The sequence below is a fragment of the Oncorhynchus clarkii genome, chromosome 14, assembly GCF_045791955.1.
Source record: "Oncorhynchus clarkii lewisi isolate Uvic-CL-2024 chromosome 14, UVic_Ocla_1.0, whole genome shotgun sequence".
NCBI lineage: Eukaryota > Metazoa > Chordata > Actinopteri > Salmoniformes > Salmonidae > Oncorhynchus > Oncorhynchus clarkii.
Genome location: NC_092160.1, coordinates 35,159,645 through 35,184,151, shown reverse-complemented (window position 1 = coordinate 35,184,151; position 24,507 = coordinate 35,159,645). Strand labels below are relative to the sequence as shown.

The window sequence follows — 24,507 nt, the reverse complement described above, 5'->3', positions numbered from 1 at the left end:
ATGGATGGGTGTACCACATGGATGGGCCTACCACATGGATGGGCCTACCACATGGATGGGTCTACCACGTGGATGGGCCTACCACATGGATGGGCATTCATACAATTCCATTGTGGCCCGACATGGTAGGCTACAGCCCAGTAAGCACGGACCGATGCTGACGTCTTTTGGACGTCTTTTGTGTTGGTGCGGTCCAGACAGGCCTTGATTTCCACATGCACGGACTTTGGTTTTTGGTATGGTCCGGACCAAATCTGAACCAATCCTAGACGTCTAGAAATGATTATTTTTTTCAACTTTCATTCAGAACCAAAAATGTACCTGAATTCAACACCCGGAAAATACATATTTTCAACTTTCATCCAAACCCCGAAAATGAACGTAATACGTTGTGGGTGTGACCTCTACGTTGCCCTCTGTTCAGTGTTGATGTCCTGAGTTTGTGTTCTCTGTAGCTCATGTCATCAGCATGGTCTTTTCCCAGGCTCCCGCTGGCTTCTGGCTGGCTCTAAGGTGTGTGTGTGTGGTCTCTCTCTCTCTCTCCGTGTGTGTGTGCGTGCGTGAGAGAGAGAGACACACACCTTAAAGCCAGCCAGAAGCCAGCGGGAGGCTGGGCAAAGACCACGGCATCAGGACTAATAAACACACACACCGTCCTGCTGGTTTGCCCTCTGCACCCTCTCTGGTCTAAAAGAAGATGTACACACCAAGCATCCGTAATTAACTGAGACAAATAGAAAACGAGTCTCATAAGAATGTGCCACAGAAGCAGAGATCAACCAGAGAGAACCAAGAGGTTTTTGGGAGCCTTTGATTCTTGTGGTAAAAAGGACAATCTGCCAACACTTCCCAACAGAAACCCAATTTGCAATAGCCTGAAAGTGTTACCCCCTTTCCTTAAACAACTAAAAAATGTGTTATCTCTTCAGTAACCCCATCGCTCACAGCAGTATCACCTCATTTCCACATATGATCTGACTTACTAACTAATGATTTTATAAGAGCTCGGTCCCTTCGTCCCTGGAGAGATGACGTGTGCAGAGATGACGTGTGCAGAGATGACGTGTGCAGAGATGACGTGTGCAGAGATGACGTGTGCAGAGATGACGTGTGCAGAGATGACGTGTGCAGAGATGACGTGTGCAGAGATGACGTGTGCAGAGATGACGTGTGCAGAGATGACGTGTGCAGAGATGACGTGTGCAGAGATGACGTGTGCAGAGATGACGTGTGCAGAGATGACGTGTGCAGAGATGACGTGTGCAGAGATGACGTGTGCAGAGATGACGTGTGCAGAGATGACGTGTGCAGAGATGACGTGTGCAGAGATGACGTGTGCAGAGATGACGTGTGCAGAGATGACGTGTGCAGAGATGACGTGTGCAGAGATGACGTGTGCAGAGATGACGTGTGCAGAGATGACGTGTGCAGAGATGACGTGTGCAGAGATGACGTGTGCAGAGATGACAACTTTAAAGGTTATTTGTTAAAGTCTGTCTTCCCTGTTCCCTGCAGTCGTAATTAGGAACAAAAGTTCAAACACCCATAAACACACACACACACACACGGAGAGAGAGAGAGAACACACACATACATGCACACACACACACACACACACACAGAGAGAGAACACACACAGACACACACACGGAGAGAGAGAGAGAACACACACAGACAGGCACACACACACACACACACACACAGAGAGAGAGAGAGAACACACACATACATGCACACACACAGAGAGAGAACACACACAGACACACACACGGAGAGAGAGAGAGAGAGAACACACACAGACAGGCGGTTCAGCACAGATGAGGTTATTGTCCTCGTTATTATCATCCTGGCACAGCAAAAATGCTTTCCGTCACTGGGTCTGGTTCTCGGGAAAATGTTAATTCTGAAATGTTAATTCACCAATCTGAGTGAGACAGTCATTAGCTGTATCATAAGGCTTTAGAAGAGCCCACGATGGATGTTGATTGAAATACTGTGACGCACTGATGGTCCGTTCAGATACAACAAGTCTCTTAACGGGGGAATCTGTTGCTAGGGGGGGGGGGGGGGTAGACTCAGTGGGCTGTTTTCAAAACTATACAATATTTTAATGTTTATCAGATATCGGTTATGTTTCTCTGAAAAGCTCCATCGTAGAGATCCTCTCGGTGGGCCTGATTCAGACTTAGGAAATGTACTCCTTTCCTACGCACTTCTTTCCTACGCACGTCTTTCCTACGCACTTCTTTCCTACGCACTTCTTTCCTACGCACGTCTTTCCTACGCACTTCTCAGTAGTTGGTGTTCAGACTTACCTTATTCACGGTGCGTAACGGGCTTTGCAGGCGTGGTTCCCTTGCATGCTGAATAAATGTAATTCAACGGCTGAAAACCCTCCCACTTGCTGACCAACACATTTTTCTTGTGGAGTTTTCATTTAATGGTGTTTTCAGTAAACGTATCTAAAGCCATCCCTTTAAATATGGTGTACCTTTAAATTATAATTTTTTTTCAACATGCGCTAGAATACATGGTAGAGAAGGTTCAGAATATCAGGGACCAATGAATGAAAGCCATGTAAATACATGCATATTCATCACCTGTTCAGCAACAATTGGTCGATCCACTATTGCTAGCGGTCCTCAGGAACAACCACACAAACGTGACAGGGGAAAGAAAGGTAAACTAACAATGTCATGCAAAATGTAAGGAAACGAAGACTAAAGTGACAGTTATAAATGTAAGTGTGAAGGTAAGTAACCGGTGGCAGGGAAGTCAGACGTAGGAGAGCAGAACTAGGTAATAGCCGAGGCGGTTTCATTGTCAAAACCAACGGCATAACGAAATAAACAAACATAGGTACAAAACGCGACGCGCACCAGTAACACGTGCTCAAGCACTTACATAAACAATTCCACACAAAGACATGGATCGACGATGGCTAGAAGACTGGCGACGCCGAGCACCGAGCACCGCCCGAACAAGGAGAGGAAACGACTTCGTGACAGTACCCCCCCCCCCCCCCCCCCCCCCCATTGATGCGCGGCTCCAGCAGCGCGCCGACACCGGCCTCGGGGACGACCCGGAGGGCGAGGTGCAGGGCGATCCGGACGGAGACGTTGGAACTCCCGCAGCATTGAAGGGTCCAACACGTCCTCCACCGGAACCCAGCATCTCCGGTCCGGAGGAGAAATCGTCATCGTAGTGAGACCCCAGTGTTCGCACTGGTGGACCGGGTCTGGCTCTCAACCCGAAACCTGCCCCTCCGCCTGCCCTGCCGAAAGCTTGGTCTGCGGTTTGTGGGGTCATTTAAAGGCCTGAAGAGACTGAACAAGGAGAGGAAACGAATTCGGTGGAAGTCGTGACATTAAGGAAACTAACACTAAAGTGACAGTTATAAATGTATGTTGGTATAACGGATGGTGGCTAATATTTAACACGATGCAAATTGTAGTGAAAAGTCTGGGCATATGATTTAAAACAGTCTGGAAATCATGAATCAACTCGGTAGGTTAGGTGCTATACTGTCATTTGCAAATGGCTACCAAAGCCTATAACCTGGGTCTCCAAAGTTCATCCCTGCAAGTTATAAGGCCAGCATTTAATAAACTTCAATGTTGAAAATGTGATATGCTTGTTGCCATTTGACTGGTTCCACGTGTCTCCAGCGAGGTAAAAATAGATTTAAAACAGTTCTCCTTTATATTTACAATCCATTTATCCAAACGGCTTACTCATTTTCCCAGCTCTTATCAAGATCTCTTATTGATTTTGTAAATGAATGCATTGGCATGGAGAATACTGTCGTTTCTATTGGGGGAAAAAATTAAGTAGTTGTTGTTCCATTTGGATCCCACAGGTTGTTCAGCCGTATTCATCGTTTCATCGATGGTAGAATTCTGTGGGAATTAAGTCAAGGTCAAAATAGGTCAAACTCTGTAGACTACACCTCCTCCATACCCCAGAAAATTGCAAGTAAGTTCATGCTTAGGTTCAAGAATACACGTTCAGAATAGACGTTCAAGAATACACGTTCAGAATACACGTTCAGAATTCACGTTCAGAATTCACGTTCAGAATACACGTTCAAGAATACACGTTCAGAATACACGTTCAGAATTCACGTTCAGAATACACGTTCAAGAATGCACGTTCAGAATTCACGTTCAGAATACACGTTCAAGAATGCACGTTCAGAATACATGTTCAAGAATACACGTTCAGAATACACGTTCAGAATACACGTTCGGAATACACGTAGAGAAAAGTGCATTAAAAAGGGAATTACTCTCCATTCTCACATGCTTTAACTCGGGTTAGAATTTATCCTTTAAAATTATCACTACGAAGCACCTTACAGGTTTGAGATACAGTATCATTCAGTATCTAAACCCCTGTCAACCGTGAAGAACTTTACAGGTTTGAGATACAGTATTATTCAGTATCTAAGCCCCTGTCAACCATCTGTATCTATCTTCCCTTCCTGGAATGCCAAGCACTGCCACCCTTTGAGAGTCATTCTGTCAATCCAAGAAATATCCCCCACTCAGAAAATGTCATTTATATTCCTTCATCTCTTTATCCTCCTTCCCAATCTCAGACCATGTTTACTGCACCTGGGAGAGCAGAGCATGGTATCGGAGAGCAGGACTGCTTCCAAAATGGCACCCTATTCCCTTTATAGGGCATTACTTTTGACCAGGCTCTATGGGGAGTAGAGGGATGAGAGGAGAGATGGAGAGGGACAGAAGACGAGATGGAGGTATGGGAGGAGAGGAGAGATGGAGGGATGGGAGGAGAAATGGAGGGATGGGAGAGAGAATGGAGGAGAGGGATGGGAGGAGAGATGGAGGGATGGGAGGAGAGGAGAGATGGAGGGATGGAGGAGAGAAGGGAGGAGAGGGACGGGAGGAGAGGAGAGATGGAGGGATGGGAGGAGAGGAGAGATGGAGGGATGGGAGGAGAGAAGAGATGGAGGGATGGGAGGAGAGAAGGGAGGAGATGGATGGATGGGAGGAGAGATGGAGTGATGGGAGGAGATAAGGAGGGAGAGGGATGGAAGGAGAGGAGAGATGGATGACAGATGGAGGGAGAGGAGGAGACATGAAAAGATGGAGGGAGAGGAGGAGAGATGGAGGGATGGGAGGAGAAGAGAGATGGAGGGATGGAGGAGAGAAGGGAGGAGAGGGATGGGAGGAGAGATGGAGGGATGGGAGGAGATAAGGAGAGGGAGGGGGATGGAAGGAGAGGAGATATGGATGACAGATGGAGGAGAGATGGAGGGATGAGAGGAGAAATGAAGGGATGGGAGGAGGGATGGAGGAGATAAGGGAGGAGAGGGATGGGAGGAGATGGGAGGAGATAAGGAGGGAGAGGGGTGGAAGGAGAGGAGAGATGGATGACAGATGGAGGAGAGATGGAAAGATGGAGAGGAGGAGATGAGGAGGGAGAGTGATGGGAGGACAGATGGAGGGAGAGGAGGAGACATGGAAAGACGGAGGGAGAGGAGGAGAGATGGAGGGATGAGAGCAGAGGGACGGAGGGATGGGAGCAGAGGGATGTTAGAGGTGAGGTGTAAAATGGGATGATTCAGCGTAACATCTCAAGGGTAGCTTGTGATTCCAATTAGATAAGACTGATTTACCATACAAGTACTGTCACACCCTGACCCTAGAATTCTTTGTTTTCCTTGTTATTTTGGTTAGGTCAGGGTGTGACATGGGTGATGTATGTGTTTTCTTGTCTGGTTGTTTTGTATGTTTATGGGGCTGTATCCTTTCTAGGTAGTTTGTATGTCTATGGTTGCCTAGATTGGTTCTCAATTAGAGGCAGCTGTCTATCGTTGTCTCTGATTGGGAAGCATATTGAGGCAGCCATATTCTGTGGGTACTTTGTGAGTGATTGTCTATGTCTGTGATATTGCATGGTTGCGTTCAGTATTTATTAGGTCTGTTTGTTTGTTTGTTTGTTTGTTTGTTTGTTTGTTTGTTTGTTTGGTGTACTTTGTGTTTGTTTTCATCTATCATTAAAAGGATGTATTCACATCACACTGCGCTTTGGTCTCCTCACTACGACGTTCGTCACAAGTACAGTATATACCTGTCTCTGATGAAGGGCAGGTTTCCAAGACACAAACCAGCCGTAGTTTTCTGTTTTCTACTTTGTTTCCTGACTATATGTTAACTTGAATAGAAAGATATGTTTGAGAAATTATAGCCTGTTTAAACCAGACTGAAATCTGTAGCTACACTGGTTTAAGTCTTTCAGTCTGGTTTAACCAGGCTATGCAATGTTGTAAACTGGTGTACATCCATCTAGGTCTCCAGTTGCCTGCCAGGGTCGGAGCTGTGCTCCGCAACACAACAGCTTTAAAATGTCAACCAAGACCTCTCTCTCCTCCGTACTGAGCCTTCACAGTGCATTCAGAACGAACTGAAAAAGGGTTACTTACAAATACCACAGAGTTCTTAATGTCTCAGAGAGCTCTGAACTGGAGTAGGGCCCAAATAGGATTACTGAAGCTTGAATGGCTCGGATGTACTGCTCTTACTGTAGTGTCACTATCTCCATCTCCCCTGCAGGTCTCACAGGGAAGTCCTCTTACTGTCAGAGAACATCGTAGTGAGATATTCCTGGCACTCCAACTCGACAGAAAGCTCCTAAACCATGAAAAGAGTTTGATCCTGACATTTGGGGGGGGGGGAGAAAATATCAAGATGTTAATGCAATATAAAATGCAATATCTCTCATCTTCCCTCTCTATGGATTAAGATGATTTAGGCCCCAAATTGAATTTTTGTCACATAATCCCTCTATGAACTAAATGCCGAAAAGATTTGAAAGATATGAAGTGGTGAAACAACACGAGGAATCCAGTCGTCTACAAGTAAAAGTGTGTGAAGACTACAGGCTCTTGTCCAAAGTAGTGCACTACCATATGGGCTCTTGTCCAAAGAAGTGCACTACCATATGGGCTCTTGTCTAAAGTAGTGCACTACCATATGGGTCCTTGTCCAAAGTAGTGCACTACCATATGGGTCCTTGTCCAAAGTAGTGCACTACCATATGGGTCCTTGTCCAAAGTAGTGCACTACCATATGAGTCCTTGTCCAAAGTAGTGCACTACCATATGGGTCCTTGTCCAAAGTAGTGCACTACCATATGGGTCCTTGTCCAAAGTAGTGCACTACCATATGGGTCCTTGTCCAAAGTAGTGCACTACCATATGGGTCCTTGTCCAAAGTAGTGCACTACCATATGGGTCCTTGTCCAAAGTAGTGCACTACCATATGGGCTCTTGTCCAAAGTAGTGCACTACCATATGGGTCCTTGTCCAAAGTAGTGCACTACCATATGGGTCCTTGTCCAAAGTAGTGCACTACCATATGGGTCCTTGTCCAAAGTAGTGCACTACCATATGGGTCCTTGTCCAAAGTAGTGCACTACCATATGGGTCCTTGTCCAAAGTAGTGCACTACCATATGGGTCCTTGTCCAAAGTAGTGCACTACCATATGGGTCCTTGTCCAAAGTAGTGCACTACCCTATGGGCTCTTGTCCAAAGTAGTGCACTACCCTACAGGCTCTTGTCTAAAGTAGTGCACTACCCTATGGGCCCTTGTCCAAAGTAGTGCACTACCATATGGGCCCTTGTCCAAAGTAGTGCACTACCCTATGGGTCCTGGTCCAAAGTAGTGCACTACCCTATGGGCTCTTGTCCAAAGTAGTGCACTACCCTATGGGCCCTTGTCCAAAGTAGTGCACTACCATATGGGCCCTTGTCCAAAGTAGTGCACTACCCTATGGGTCCTGGTCCAAAGTAGTGCACTACCCTATGGGCTCTTGTCCAAAGTAGTGCACTACCATATGGGCTCTTGTCCAAAGTAGTGCACTACCATATGGGCTCTTGTCCAAAGTAGTGCACTACCCTATGGGCCCTTGTCCAAAGTAATGCACTACCCTATGGGCTCTTGTCCAAAGTAGTGCACTACCATATGGGCTCTTGTCCAAAGTAGTGCACTACCATATGGGCCCTTGTCCAAAGTAGTGCACTACCATATGGGCCCTTGTCCAAAGTAGTGCACTACCCTATGGGTCCTGGTCCAAAGTAGTGCACTACCCTATGGGCTCTTGTCCAAAGTAGTGCACTACCATATGGGCTCTTGTCCAAAGTAGTGCACTACCATATGGGCTCTTGTCCAAAGTAGTGCACTACCCTATGGGCCCTTGTCCAAAGTAGTGCACTACCCTATGGGCTCTTGTCCAAAGTAGTGCACTACCATATGGGCTCTTGTCCAAAGTAGTGCACTACCATATGGGCCCTTGTCCAAAGTAGTGCACTACCATATGGGCCCTTGTCCAAAGTAGTGCACTTCCCTATGGGCCCTTGTCAAAAGTAGTGCACTACCCTATGGGCCCCAGGTCCAAAGTAGTGCACTACCCTATGGGCCCTTGTCCAAAGTAGTGCACTACCCTATGGGCCCTTGTCCAAAGTAGTGCACTACCCTATGCACTAGAACGGGAATATGAAAACAACCATAATAAGTCATACAGGTTTGAGAGAATATAATCCTACAAAAATCAATCCATTACAAACATTAAGTTGGAAATTGCTTGTGGTCCAAAGAGTTAATGTCCTACGTAGCCAAACTCCACTCAGTCTACAGTACAGTCGATCATCTAAAAACTAAAGCTGCTATGTTTTCATTTATTAAACCTTTATTTAGTCAGGGAGTCATGCAGAGACCACAGTCTCTTGTACTTCCTATTTATTTTTTTTTACCTTTATTTAACTAGGCAAGTCAGTTAAGAACAAATTCTTATTTACAATGACAGCCTAGGAACAGTGGGTTAACGGCCTTGTTCAGGGGCAGAACAACAGATTTTTTTTACCTTGTCAGCTCGGGGATTTGATCAAGCAACCTTTCAGGTTACTGGCCCAACGCTCTAACCACTAGACTACCTGCCACCCATATAGAGGTATTGGCCATCAGGAAACCTTGCGGTGCCCTTCTTTGGAAAACAACATATTACATCATAGAGCGTGAGAAAAATAATCGTTGAATGTAAATTGATTACAACATAAATTCAGAGATTGCTTGTGCTCCTTGGTCCACAGATTTCTCGTTCTATATGCAGCTGTCTTCACTCTAGAGTAAGTACTACTGTACAGACAAGCTGCTCACACACACACACACACACACACACACACACACACACACACACACACACACACACACACACACACACACACACACACACGCATACTTCTTCACTCAGTCTGCAAGCCACTGCCAGCATTTATCAGATTGCTGTTGACAACGATAATTTGCAAGGGCATCTGGAATCGATCAGGTAGAGACTCTCATTACCTCCACTCCGTTTCCACACACACACACACACACACACACACACACACACACACACACACACACACACACACACACACACACACACACACACAACCCACAGAGCTGTCAGTAGAGCCAATACTGTGGCCCGGTATACTCACAACCTCAAGGTCTCCTTCATGACTGAGGAACTCTGGGTAATAAAGTTGAATTATGGGTGATGACACCTCAACATATCGAGCGCTTGGGACTATAAGGTTCTATCCGCAAAAAAAGATAATTCTGAGATAATTGGCTTTAATGTTCCGGTCAGGTTTGAATGTTGTCAGCTATTTTACGTTGTATATTGTATGCTTTTGAAGTTAACAATATGAAGGAGTACTACATAGGTAGAGAACATTGAGCAGAACGAGGCTACGGCAATAACTATATTTAGACAAAATGCCAGAGAGAACCTAATAGTCCCAAACTCTCCATATTGTGTAATGACTTTCTGAACCTGATCTGAGATGGAGCTCTAAAAGGAATCAGTAGATCACTTTATAGAGTAGAGATGTAGTAGAATATAACTTTATAGAGTAGAGATGTAGTAGTAGAATATAACTTTATAGAGTAGAGATGTAGTATATCACTTCATAGAGTAGAGATGTAGTAGTAGAATATCACTTTATAGAGTAGAGATGTAGTAGAATATAACTTTATAGAGTAGAGATGTAGTAGAATATAACTTTATAGAGTAGAGATGTAGTAGTAGAATATAACTTTATAGAGTAGAGATGTAGTATATCACTTCATAGAGTAGAGATGTAGTAGTAGAATATCACTTTATAGAGTAGAGATGTAGTAGAATATAACTTTATAGAGTAGAGATGTAGTAGTAGAATATCACTTTATAGAGTAGAGATGTAGTAGTAGAATATCACTTTATAGAGTAGAGATGTAGTAGAATATAACTTTATAGAGTAGAGATGTAGTAGTAGAATATAACTTTATAGAGTAGAGATGTGGTAGTAGAATATAACTTTATAGAGTAGAGATGTAGTAGTAGAATATCACTTTATAGAGTAGAGATGTAGTAGTAGAATATAACTTTATAGAGTAGAGATGTAGTATATCACTTCATAGAGTAGAGATGTAGTAGTAGAATATCACTTTATAGAGTAGAGATGTAGTAGTAGAATATAACTTTATAGAGTGGAGATGTAGTAGAATATCACTTTATAGAGTAGAGATGTAGTAGTAGAATATCACTTTATAGAGTAGAGATGTAGTAGAATATCACTTTATAGAGTAGAGATGTAGTAGTAGAATATCACTTTATAGAGTAGAGATGTAGTAGTAGAATATAACTTTATAGAGTAGAGATGTAGTAGAATATCACTTTATAGAGTAGAGATGTAGTAGTAGAATATCACTTTATAGAGTAGAGATGTAGTAGTAGAATATCACTTTATAGAGTAGAGATGTAGTATATCACTTTATAGAGTAGAGATGTGGTAGTAGAATATCACTTTATAGAGTAGAGATGTAGTAGAATATCACTTTATAGAGTAGAGATGTAGTAGTAGAATATCACTTTATAGAGTAGAGATGTAGTAGAATATCACTTTATAGAGTAGAGATGTAGTAGTAGAATATGACTTTATAGAGTAGAGATGTAGTAGATCACTTTATAGAGTAGAGATGTAGTAGTAGAATATCACTTTATAGAGTAGAGATGTAGTAGTAGAATATCACTTTATAGAGTAGAGATGTAGTAGATCACTTTAAAGAGTAGAGATGTAGTAGTAGAATATGACTTTATAGAGTAGAGATGTAGTAGTAGAATATCACTTTATAGAGTAGAGATGTAGTAGAATATCACTTTATAGAGTAGAGATGTAGTAGAATATGACTTTATAGAGTAGAGATGTAATAGTAGAATATCACTTTATAGAGTAGAGATGTAGTAGTAGAATATAACTTTATAGAGTAGAGATGTAGTAGAATATCACTTTATAGAGTAGAGATGTGGTAGTAGAATATCACTTTATAGAGTAGAGATGTAATAGTAGAATATGACTTTATAGAGTAGAGATGTAGTAGTAGAATATCACTTTATAGAGTAGAGATGTAGTAGAATATCACTTTATAGAGTAGAGATGTAGTAGTAGAATATCACTTTATAGAGTATATACACTACTTTTCAAAAGTTTGGAGTCACTTAGAAATGTCCTTGCTTTTGAATGAAAATCATTTTTTTTGTCCATTAAAATAACATCAAATTGATCAGAAATACAGTGTAGACATGGTTAATGTTGTAAATGACTATTGTAGGTGGAAACGACAGATTTTTAATGGAATATCTACATAGGCATACAGAGGCCCATTATCAGCAACCATCACTCCTGTGTTCCAATGGTATGTTGTGTTAACTCATCCAAGTTGATCATTTTAAAAGGCTAATTGATCATTAGAAAACCCTTTTGCAATTATGTTAGCACAGCTGAAAACTGTTGTGTTGATTGAAGAAGCAATACAACTGGCCTTTTTTATACTAGTTGAGTATCTGGAGCATCAGCATTTATGGGTTCGATTAGAGGCTCAAAATGGCCAGAAACAAATAACTTTCTTCTGAAACTCTTCAGTCTATTCTTGTTCTGAGAAATTAAGGTTATTCCATGTGAGAAATTGCCAAGAAATTTAAGATCTCGTAGAACGCTATGCCTTTCACAGAAGAGCGCAAACTGGCTCTAACCAGAATAGAAAGAGGAGTGGGAGGCCCCGGTGCACAACTGAGCAAGAGGAAGAGTACAGTAGAGTGTCTAGTTTGAGAAATAGATGCCTCACAAGTCCTCAACTGGCAGCTTCATTAAATAGTACCTGCAAAACACCAGTCTCAATGTCAACATTGAAGAGGTGACTCCGGGACTCTGGCCTTCTAGGCACAGTTGCAAAGAAAAAGCCATATCTCAGACTGGCCAATAAAAATAAAAGATTAAGATGGACAAAAGAACACAGCCACTGGACAGAGTAAAACTGTCTTACTGTATTAGTAGTCAGACCCCTTGACCTTTTCCACATTTTGTTACGTTACAGCCTTATTCTAAAATGGATTAGATAGTTTTTTCCCACTCATCAATCTACACACACACACAATACCCCATAATGACATCACAATACCCCATAATGACATCACAATACCCCATAATGACAAAGCTAAAACAGGTTTTTCGAAATTTTTGCAAATGTATTAAAATAAAAAACTGAAATATCACATTTCTATAAGTATTCAGACCCTTTACTTACTACTTTGTTGAAACACCTTCGGCAGTGAGTACAGCCTCGACTCTTCTTGGGTATGACGCAACAAGGTTGGCACACCTGTATTTGGGGAGTTTCTCCCATTCTTCTCTGCAGATCTTCTCGTGCTCTGTCAGTTTAGATGGGGAGCGTCGCTGCACAGCTATTTTCAGGTCTCTCCAGAGATGTTCAATTGGTTTCAAATCTGGGTTCTGGCTGGGCCACTCAAGGGCATTCAGAGACTTGTCTCGAAGCCACTCCTGCGTTGTCTTGGCTGTGTGCTTAAAGTCGTTGTCCTGTTGGAAGGTGCACCTTCACCCGAGTCTAAGGTCCGGAGCGCTCTGGAGCAGGTTTTCATCAAGGATCTCTCTGTACTTTGCTCCGTTCACCTTTCCCTCGATCCTGACTAGACTCCCAGTCCCTGCCGCTGAAAATCATCCCCACAGCATGATGCTGCCACCACCATACTTCACCGTAGGGATGGTGACAGATTTGCTCCAGACGTGACGCTTGACATTCAGGCCAAAATGTTCAATCTTGGTTTTATCAGACCAGAGAATCTTGTTTCTCATGGTCTGAGAGTCCTTTAGGTGCTTTTTGGCACACTCCAAGTGGGCTGTCATGTGCCTTTTACTGAGAAGTGGCTTCCGTCTGGCCACTCTACCATTAAGGCCTGATTTATGGAGTGCTGCAGAGATGGTTGTCCTTTTGGAAGGTTCTCCCATCTCCACAGAAGAACTCTGGAGATCTGTCAGTTACCATCAGGTTCTTGGTCACCTCCCTGACCAAGGCACTTCTCCCCCGATTGCTCAGTTTGGCAGGGCGGCCAGCTCCAGGAAAAGTCTTGGTGGTTCCAAACTTCTTCCATTTAAAAATGATGGAGGCCACTCTATTCTTGGGGACCTTCAATGATGCAGACATTTTTTGGTAGTCTTCGCCAGATCTGTGCCTCAACACAATCCTGTTTTGGAGCTCTACGGACAATTCCTTCAACCTCATGTCTTGGTTTTTGCTCTGACATGCACTGTCAACTGTGGGACCTTATATAGACAGGTGTGTTGCTTTCCAAATCATGTTTAATGAATTGAATTTACCACAGGTGGACTCCACTCAAGTTGTAGAAACATCTCAAGGATAATAAATGGAAACTGGATGCATCTGAACTCAATTTCGAGTCTCATCGCAAAGGGTCTGAATACTTTTGTAAATAAGGTATATATATATATATTTTTTTTTAACTTTGATTAAGTTTTCACTTTGTCATTAGTGTGTATAGATTGTAAATATATATTTATTTGTTAGTCCATTTTAGAATAAGGCTGTAACGTAACAAAACGTGGATAAAGTCTTACTCTGATGTTATGGTTCATGTTTTTATCCAAGTGACACATCATCATTTAATGAATCACACTATCTTGCCTGTAGCCTTACTCTGGACAGACACATAGATCATTTGGAGGAAAATAGACAAGTAAGAGGCATCCTAACGGGTCTAAACCGTGACCAGGAGTCAATGAATCACATTCTGAATATCTATGTTTATTATCGAATTCTATACAACCTCCACAAACATGTTCTAAAATGTGTCCGTCTCACAGATATCCTTCTGGTTGTCTTTGACAGCTCCAAACCCCCAGATGGTGTTGTGATCAATCAGGTTAGGATTTCTCAATAGACTGTGTTGGGTGGAGGATATCGACTGTTTCTATTCACCAGTGAAGGTGTTCTGGATTAAATTAGCCGGGCTAATCATCATCAGTCTACGGAGGAATTTGTTCCACAACAGTTTGTCAGCTCATGGGGAAAGGCATTTTTTCAGTCATTTACGTGGCTTTGTGGAAATGTAGAAGATGTAAATATTTTCAGTAACTATTGGTAAAGTCTCGCATTCTGTCTACAGAGGAAATTGTACAAAACATAGGAACACCGGCTCTTTCCATGACATAGACTGACCAGGTGAATCCAGGTGAAATCTATGATCCCTTATTGATGTCACTTGTTAAATCCACTTCAATCAGTGTAGATGAAGGGGAGTAGACGGGTTAAAGAAGGATTTTTAATCCTTGAGACAACTGAGACATGGATTGTGGATGTGTGCCGTTCAGAGGGTGAATGGGCAAGACAAAATATTTAAGTGCCTTTGAACGGGGTTATGGTAGTAGGTGTCAAGAACTGCAGCGCTGCAGGGTTTTTCACACTCAACAGTTTCCCGTGTGTGTCAAGAATGATCCACCACCCAAAAGACATTCAGCCAACTTGACACAACTGTGGGAAGCATTGGGGTCAACATGGGCCAGCATCCCTGTGGAACGCTTTCGATACATTGTAGAGTCCATGCCCCGACAAATTGAGGCTGTTCTGAGGGCTCAAGAGGGTGCAACTCAATATTAGGAAAGTGTTCCTAATGTTTTGTCCACTCCTTGTATGTCGTATGAACTGCTACTTTCTGTTGTGTTGACAGACCAATTGGAAATGGTTTTGTGTTGGTGTTGCCAAGGTCATCCATCCATCCACTGCCCAGGTCCTTTGTCTTGGAACAGACTCCTCCTGCACATTGTGAACTGAAGGCCATGCAGTAGAGGAAGTCATTTTTGCGTCCCAAATGGCACCCTATTCCCTATGTATAATGCACTACCTTTGACTCGGAACCATCATTGTGAAGTCCCGTAACACTGCAGTAGTGTCCCTGTTTGTAGTGAAGTCATTGTGAAGTCCTGTAACACTGCAGCAGTGTCCCTGTTTGTAGTGAAGTCATTGTGAAGTCCCGTAACACTGCAGCAGTGTCCCTGTTTGTAGTGAAGTCATTGTGAAGTCCCGTGACACTGCAGCAGTGTCCCTGTTTGTAGTGAAGTCATTGTGAAGTCCCGTAACACTGCAGCAGTGTCCCTGTTTGTATTGAAGTCATTGTGAAGTCCCGTAACACTGCAGCAGTGTCCCTGTTTGTAGTGAAGTCATTGTGAAGTCCCGTAACACTGCAGCAGTGTCCCTGTTTGTAGTGAAGTCATTGTGAAGTCCCGTAACACTGCAGCAGTGTCCCTGTTTGTATTGAAGTCATTGTGAAGTCCCGTAACACTGCAGCAGTGTCCCTGTTTGTAGTGAAATCATTGTGAAGTCCCGTAACACTGCAGCAGTGTCCCTGTTTGTAGTGAAGTCATTGTGAAGTCCCGTAACACTGCAGCAGTGTCCCTGTTTGTATTGAAGTCATTGTGAAGTCCCGTAACACTGCAGCAGTGTCCCTGTTTGTAGTGAAGTCATTGTGAAGTCCCGTAACACTGCAGCAGTGTCCCTGTTTGTAGTGAAGTCATTGTGAAGTCCCGTAACACTGCAGCAGTGTCCCTGTTTGTAGTGAAGTCATTGTGAAGGCCAAGCTCCTGCAGCAGTGTCCCTGTTTGTAGTGAAGTCATTGTGAAGTCCCGTAACACTGCAGCAGTGTCCCTGTTTGTAGTGAAGTCATTGTGAAGGCCAAGCCCCTGCAGCAGTGTCCCTGTTTGTAGTGAAGTCATTGTGAAGGCCAAGCCCCTGCAGCAGTGGAAGGACATAACACAACAGACTGTCTTTAGTGGAACACCAATTACATTCAACCCCTGGAGTTTCTCCAGCCTGCTAGTCTGTTACTAGGGATAAAACACAACGCTTTGGGTTACTCTTGTTTCTATGCTGTTTGGCATCGTTTCCACAGATCATATTTTGCAGATTTTGAAGATGTCTAGACTTGCAGCATTCCAGAATTGTTTGTTGGGAACACTTCTGTAAAATACATTTGCCTACCAAGGTGGCTGGGTGCTTGTTACCAACCCTTAGTAAACTTCTGAACAAAATGGTGGTTGACCAGATACAATGCTATTTCATCGTAAACAAAATGACAACAGACTTTCAGCACGCTTATAGGGAAGGACACTCAACAAGCACAGCACTTACACAAATGACTGATGATTGGCTGAGAGAAAATGATGATAAAATGATTGTCTTGTTAGACTTCAGTGCAGGAAAAATGCATGTGTTATGGCTTTACACCCCTTGCTATAATGTGGATAAAGCATTACTTGCCTAACAAAACACAGAGGGTGTTCTTTAATGGAAGTCTCTCAAACATAATCCAGGTAGAATCAGGAATCCCCCAGGGTATCTGTTTTAGGCCCCTTGCTTTTTATTTTTTTTACTAACAAATCAAATCAAATCAAATGTATTTATATAGCCCTTCGTACATCAGCTGATATCTCAAAGTGCTGTACAGAAACCCAGCCTAAAACCCCAAACAGCAAGCAATGCAGGTGTAGAAGCAACAACATGCCAGTGACTTTGAGTAAGGCCAGTGTGTCTATGTATGCGGATGACTCAACACTATACCCGTCAGCTACCACAGCGACTGAAATGACTGCAACACTTAACAAAGAGCTGCAGTTAGTTTTGGAATGGGTAGCAAGGAATAAGTTGGTCCTAAATATTTCCAAAACTAAAAGCATTGTATTTGGGACAAATCAGTCACTAAACCCTAAACTTCAACTACGTCTCGTAATGAATAATATGGAAATTGAGCACGTTGAGGTGACTAAAGTGGTTGGAGTAACCCTGGATTGTAAACTGTCATGGTCTTAACATATTGATACAAGAGTAGCTAAGATGGGGAGAAGTCTGTCCATAATAAAACTCTGCTCTGCCTTCTTAACAACACTATCAACAAGGCAGGTCCTACAGGCCCTAGTTTCTACCTTCTTAACAACACTATCAACAAGGCAGGTCCTAAAGGCCCTAGTTTCTACCTTCTTAACAGCACTATCAACAAGGCAGGTTCTACAGGACCTAGTTTCTACCTTCTTAACAGCACTATCAACAAGGCAGGTCCTACAGGCCCTAGTTTCTATCTTCTTAACAGCACTATCAACAAGGCAGGTCCTACAGGCCCTAGTTTCTACCTTCTTAACAGCACTATCAACAAGGCAAGTCCTACAGGCCCTAGTTTCTACCTTCTTAACAGCACTATCAACAAGGCAGGTCCTACAGGTCCTAGTTTCTACCTTCTTAACAGCACTATCAACAAGGCAGGTCCTACAGGCCCTAGTTTCTACCTTCTTAACAGCACTATCAACAAGGCAGGTCCTACAGGCCCTAGTTTCTACCTTCTTAACAGCACTATCAACAAGGCAGGTCCTACAGGCCCTAGTTTCTACCTTCTTAACAGCACTATCAACAAGGCAGGTCCTACAGGCCCTAGTTTCTACCTTCTTAACAGCACTATCAACAAGGCAGGTCCTACAGGCCCTAGTTTCTACCTTCTTAACAGCACTATCAACAAGGCAGGTCCTACAGGCCCTAGTTTCTACCTTCTAAACAGCACTATCAACAACGCAGGTCCTACAGGCCCTAGTTTCTACCTTCTTAACAGCACTATCAACAAGGCAGGTCCTACAGGCCCTAGTTTCTACCTTCTTAACAGCACTATCAACAAGGCAGGTCCTACAGGCCCTAGTTTCTACCTTCTTAACAACACTATCAACAAGGCAGGTCCTACAGGCCCTAGTTTCTACCTTCTTAACAACACTATCAACAAGGTAGGTCCTACAGGCCCTAGTTTCTACCTTCTTAACAACACTATCAACAAGGCAGGTTCTACAGGACCTAGTTTCTACCTTCTTAACAACACTATCAACAAGGCAGGTTCTACAGGACCTAGTTTCTACCTTCTTAACAACACTATCAACAAGGCAGGTCCTACAGGCCCTAGTTTCTACCTTCTTAACAACACTATCAACAAGGTAGGTCCTACAGGCCCTAGTTTCGTCGCACCTGGACAATCGTGTGTTCCGGTGCCGCAAAGAGGGACACGGGAAAATTGCTTGTGGTAATGTCTGGAGCAGAATTGGTGGAATGGTATCAAAGGCATCAAACACCTGGGTTCCATGTGGTTGATGCCACTGCGTTAGCTCCATTCCAGACATTATTATCTTCCCCTTGACAGCCTCCACTGCTGTACACTTGTGCATTCTTAATAAATAAAATATGGCTATAGACTGACATCTAGTGAGTATGAATGGATAGTCATTTTAAAGTATTTTTTACCAACATTGTAGTGAGGAATCAGATTGGAGACTCGCTCGAGTAGCTTTGGTACCATCTATTGGCTATGTATGGAACAAACATCCAATCTTTAACAGGCCGGGAACATAACGAACACGTCCTCCGACAGCTGAGTTATGATTGGCCCCTTCCAGCTAAGTTTAGGTATGATTGGTTCAGTTGGTGAGAGTGTAACGGTGGTCAGATTACAGTCATGTTGACGTTTGTCGTGGGGCACAAACGCCTTCCTCTTGTACTATTTAATATTTTATAACCACACAATCAAACACAGCTTGAAACCCTCTGTGGTGCACTCATACACAGGCATAACTGTGTCCCTCCACCACAGAGAAACAGTGGATGTTGTGCCTCAGTCACACACTGGTTGACTTCTATCTGCATCGCTCCAGCTCCTCCCTTGTAAAAACATCTGCGACTGTAAAAGGGAGCTAAAGCCAGAAGTAACCTAGCCTATAGACCATTGCTGTTCAAATCCAGTCCTGGAGGGCCAATACACTTCCGGTTTTTGTTTCTCCCCGGTAGTTAATTGAACTCACCTGGTGTCCCAGGTCTGAGTTAGTCCCTGATTAGAAGGAAACGATGAAAACCAGAAGGGTTTGGTCCCTCCAGGATGCCCTTGAACAGTCCTGCATGCTGATAGGCGATGTTAAGTAATGATAAGTAAGATTACTATAGTATACAGCCCCTTAGTCTAGTATACAGCCCTTTAGTCTAGTATACAGCCCGTTAGTCTAGTATACAGCCCGTTAGTCTAGTATACAGCCCCTTAGTCTAGTATACAGCCCCTTAGTCTAGTATACAGCCCCTTAGTCTAGTATACAGCCCGTTAGTCTAGTATACAGCCCGTTAGTCTAGTATACAGCCCGTTAGTCTAGTATACAGCCCCTTAGTCTAGTATACAGCCCCTTAGTCTAGTATACAGCCCGTTAGTCTAGTATACAGCCCCTTAGTCTAGTATACAGCCCGTTAGTCTAGTATACAGCCCGTTGGTTTAATATACAGCTCAGTTAGTCTAATATACAGCTCTGTTAGTTTAATATACTACCCCGTTAGTCTAATATACAGCCCCTTAGTCTAGTATACAGCCTGTTAGTCTAATATACAGCCCCTTAGTCTAGTATACAGCCCTTTAGTCTAGTATACAGCCCGTTAGTCTAGTATACAGCCCGTTAGTCTAGTATACAGCCCGTTACTCTAGTATACAGCCCGTTAGTCTAGTATACAGCCCTTTAGTCTAGTATACAGCCCTTTAGTCTAGTATACAGCCCTTTAGTCTAGTATACAGCCCTTTAGTCTAGTATACAGCCCTTTAGTCTAGTATACAGCCCCTTAGTCTAGTATACAGCCCCTTAGTCTAGTATACAGCCCTTTAGTCTAGTATACAGCCCCTTAGTCTAGTATACAGCCCCTTAGTCTAGTATACAGCCCCTTAGTCTAGTATACAGCCCCTTAGTCTAGTATACAGCCCTTTAGTCTAGTATACAGCCCTTTAGTCTAGTATACAGCCCTTTAGTCTAGTATACAGCCCTTTAGTCTAGTATACAGCCCCTTAGTCTAGTATACAGCCCCTTAGTCTAGTATACAGCCCTTTAGTCTAGTATACAGCCCCTTAGTCTAGTATACAGCCCCTTAGTCTAGTATACAGCCCCTTAGTCTAGTATACAGCCCCTTAGTCTAGTATACAGCCCCTTAGTCTAGTATACAGCCCCTTAGTCTAGTATACAGCCCCTTAGTCTAGTATACAGCCCCTTAGTCTAGTATACAGCCCCTTAGTCTAGTATACAGCCCCTTAGTCTAGTATACAGCCCCTTAGTCTAGTATACAGCCCGTTAGTCTAGTATACAGCCCGTTAGTCTAGTATACAGCCCTTTAGTCTAGTATACAGCCCGTTAGTCTAGTATACAGCCCTTTAGTCTAGTATACAGCCCCTTAGTCTAGTATACAGCCCCTTAGTCTAGTATACAGCCCTTTAGTCTAGTATACAGCCCTTTAGTCTAGTATACAGCCCCTTAGTCTAGTATACAGCCCCTTAGTCTAGTATACAGCCCCTTAGTCTAGTATACAGCCCCTTAGTCTAGTATACAGCCCTTTAGTCTAGTATACAGCCCCTTAGTCTAGTATACAGCCCTTTAGTCTAGTATACAGCCCTTTAGTCTAGTATACAGCCCCTTAGTCTAGTATACAGCCCTTTAGTCTAGTATACAGCCCTTTAGTCTAGTATACAGCCCTTTAGTCTAGTATACAGCCCTTTAGTCTAGTATACAGCCCCTTAGTCTAGTATACAGCCCTTTAGTCTAGTATACAGCCCTTTAGTCTAGTATACAGCCCCTTAGTCTAGTATACAGCCCTTTAGTCTAGTATACAGCCCTTTAGTCTAGTATACAGCCCCTTAGTCTAGTATACAGCCCCTTAGTCTAGTATACAGCCCCTTAGTCTAGTATACAGCCCGTTAGTCTAGTATACAGCCCTTTAGTCTAGTATACAGCCCTTTAGTCTAGTATACAGCCCTTTAGTCTAGTATACAGCCCTTTAGTCTAGTATACAGCCCCTTAGTCTAGTATACAGCCCCTTAGTCTAGTATACAGCCCTTTAGTCTAGTATACAGCCCGTTACTCTAGTATACAGCCCCTTAGTCTAGTATACAGCCCCATAGTCTAGTATACAGCCCTGTTAGTCTAATATACAGCTCAGTTAGTCTAATATACTACCTCGTTAGTGTAGTATACAGCCCCTTAGTCTAGTATACAGCCCCTTAGTCACCCTGAAACAAGAGACACTTTGATATGGTTCTCGCAACTATAAACACAACTCTGCTTTGATTCACTCCAGTATGTCATCCTGAACCGTTACCCAAAGCTTTATCTTGTGTCTAGACTCCAAATCAATCATTACAACTAAAGTATCTATTGACCAGATCTTCCAATCATAAACAGTGTAAACTTTGTATCTTAAAAAAAAGAGTAATAAACATAAGTATATAGCGTCATTTAGTAGAATGTCTCGTATCCCCCCTACTGTTCCACTACCAGGCGTGGGAAACTCCAGTCCTCAGGGGCCTGATTGATGTCACACTTTTGTCCCAGCCCAGCTAACACACCTGACTCCAATAATCAACTAATCACGATCTTTAGTTAAACATGTAATTAGTTTAAATCAGGTGTGTTTGCTAGAGATGGAGAAGAAGTGTGACACCAATCAGACCTCCGAGGACTGGGATTTTCCAGGCCTGCACTAGACCCTACATCCTCTGGGGGGGGGAGTAGGTACAACAATCCCACTCATGCAGTAGCTGTATAGCCTGTCTAACATGACTCAGTATGAGGATGGGTAAAAATGTCCAAAAAACAAAAGCCCCCGTGGCCACGCCATCTGACCACTAGCATTGAACTTTGGAAGTTGTGTTGAAATTGTGTTAAATGTCAAACCAGTTATCAACTACACACAGCAGATTACATATTGACAATGTGTGTGTCACCAAGGCCAGCCACGAGCAGGATTGGGTAGGTTACTTTCTAACTGTAAACCGGTACAGTGGCTTCCGAAAAGTTTTCACCCCCCTATTTTGTTGCCTTACAACCTGAAATGAAAATTGATTTTTTTGTGGGGGGTTGAATCATTTGATTTACACAACATGGTACCACTTTGACGATGCAAAATATGTTTTTCTTGTGAAACAAACAACAAATAACAAAACTGAAAACTTGAGCGTGCATAACTATTCAACCTCCCCTCCCCCCCAAAAAAGTCAACACTTTGTAGTCACCTTTTGCAGCAATTACAGCTGCAAGTATCTTGGGGTATGTCTCTATAAGCTTGGCACATCTAGCCACTGGGATTCTTGCCCGTTCTTCAAGGCAAAACTGCTCCAGCTCCTTCAAGTTGGATGGGTTCCGCTGGTGTACAGCAATCTTTAAGTCATACAACAGATTGTCAATTGGATTGAGGTCTGGGCTTTGACTAGGCCATACCAAGACATTTAAATGTTTCCCCTTAAACCACTCAAGTGTTGCTTTAGCAGCATGCTTAGGGTCATTGTCCTGCTGGAAGGTGAACCTCCTTCCCAGTCTCAAATCTCTGAAAGACTGAAACAAGTTTCCTTCAAGAATTTCCCTGTATTTAGCGCCATCCACCATTCCTTCAATTCTGACCAGTTTCCCAGTCCCTGCCGATGAAAAACATCCCCACAGAATGATGCTGCCACCACCATGCTTCACTGTGGGGATGGTATTCTCGGGGTGATGAGAGGTGTTGTGTTTGCGCCAGACATAGTGTTTTCCTTGATGGCCAAAAAGCAACATTTTAGTCTCGTCTGACCAGAGTACCTTCTTCCATGTGGATGGGTAGTCTCCCACATGCCTTGGGTAGTCTGGTAGTCTCCCGCCAAACATGTCTGCTTATTTTTTTCTTTAAGCAATAGCTTTTTCTGGCCACTCTTCCGTAAAGCCCAGCTCTGTGGAGTGTACGGCTTAAAGTGGTCCTATGGACAGATACTCCAATCTCCGATGTGGAGCTTTGCAGCTCCTTCAGGGTTATCTTTGGTCTCTTTGTTGCCTCTCTGATTAATGCCCTCCTTGTCTGGTCCGTGAGGTTTTGGTGGACGGCCCTCTCTTGGCAGGTTTTTTGTGTTGCCATATTCTTTAAATGTTTTAATAATGGATTTAATGGTGCGCCGTGGGATGTTCAAAGTTTCAGATATTTTTTTATAACCTGTTCTTGTCCAAAACGTTGTCCCTGACCTGTTTGGAGAGCTCCGTGGTCTTCATGGTGCCGCTTGCTTGGTGGTGCCCCTTGCTTAGTGGTGTTGCAGACTCTGGGGCCTTTCAGAACAGGTGTGTATATACTGAGATCATGTGACAGATCATGTGACACTTAGATTGCACACAGGTGGACTTTATTTAACTAATTATGTGACTTCTGAAGGTAATTGGTTGCACCAGATCTTATTTAGGGGCATCACTTTTCCATTTTTATTTTGTATTTTTTTTTTTGAAACAAGTAGTTTTTTTTCATTTCACTATTTTGTGTATTACATGAAATTGAAATAAAAATCCATTTAAATTACAGGTTTTAATGCAACAAAATAGGAAAATATCCAAGGGGGGTGAATACTTTTGCAAAGCACTGTACCTGTCCAAAATTGTAATCAGTAACGTAACTTTTGGATTACCCAAATTCAGTAATGTAATCTGATTACATTCAGTTACTTTTGGATTCCTTTCCCCTTAAGAGGCATTAGAAGAAGATAAAAATGTATGTTACCAATTGAACAACATCTATTGCAGGATAAATCAATGTTAAAGTTTACATACTGTAGCTGACCATATATGGATGTTAAATTTTACTTTATGGGTTGGTTATGTAGGCTTCTTCTAACCCATCGCTTTCTACTACATATAATAGCATGATTAAATTATATATTTACATTAAAAACCAAAGTCTATCAGAATTGCAGTCATTCCAATATATGTTACACCCCTTGATCTTCAAGAATAGGACTTGGAAATATGGAAGTATAGATTAGCCAAATTGTTTAACCTGAGCATAACCCCAAAACGAAGGACTCATTATCCAGCCATACTCTGTTGTTTATGATTTTGCTGTCATGGAGGACTGATTGGACTCATTGATTCGAGTTGAAAAATAAATGCTGCGCTCATGGAATGGCATGCTTTCAGCACTACTGAAAAGTGCTATTTACATGTGAAAAATGAATGCCATATGCTGCATTTGCTATAGGCCTTTTGTTTCCCTTTTTTGCAGGTGTCACTTTGATATCTTCATAATATGCAGCTGTTTAAAGT

General features: G+C 42.9%; 1 protein-coding gene across 1 annotated transcript; it reads left to right on the top strand.

Annotated features, from left to right (window-relative positions):
• The first annotated feature begins 1,028 nt into the window (after window positions 1-1,028).
• LOC139365886 (keratin-associated protein 4-1-like) lies at window positions 1,029-3,205 on the top strand. Its single transcript, XM_071102943.1, has 2 exons — window positions 1,029-1,478; window positions 3,053-3,205. The coding sequence occupies exons 1-2, from the start codon at window positions 1,029-1,031 to the stop codon at window positions 3,203-3,205; spliced, it is 603 nt and encodes a 200-aa protein (XP_070959044.1).
• Window positions 3,206-24,507: the final 21,302 nt, after the last annotated feature.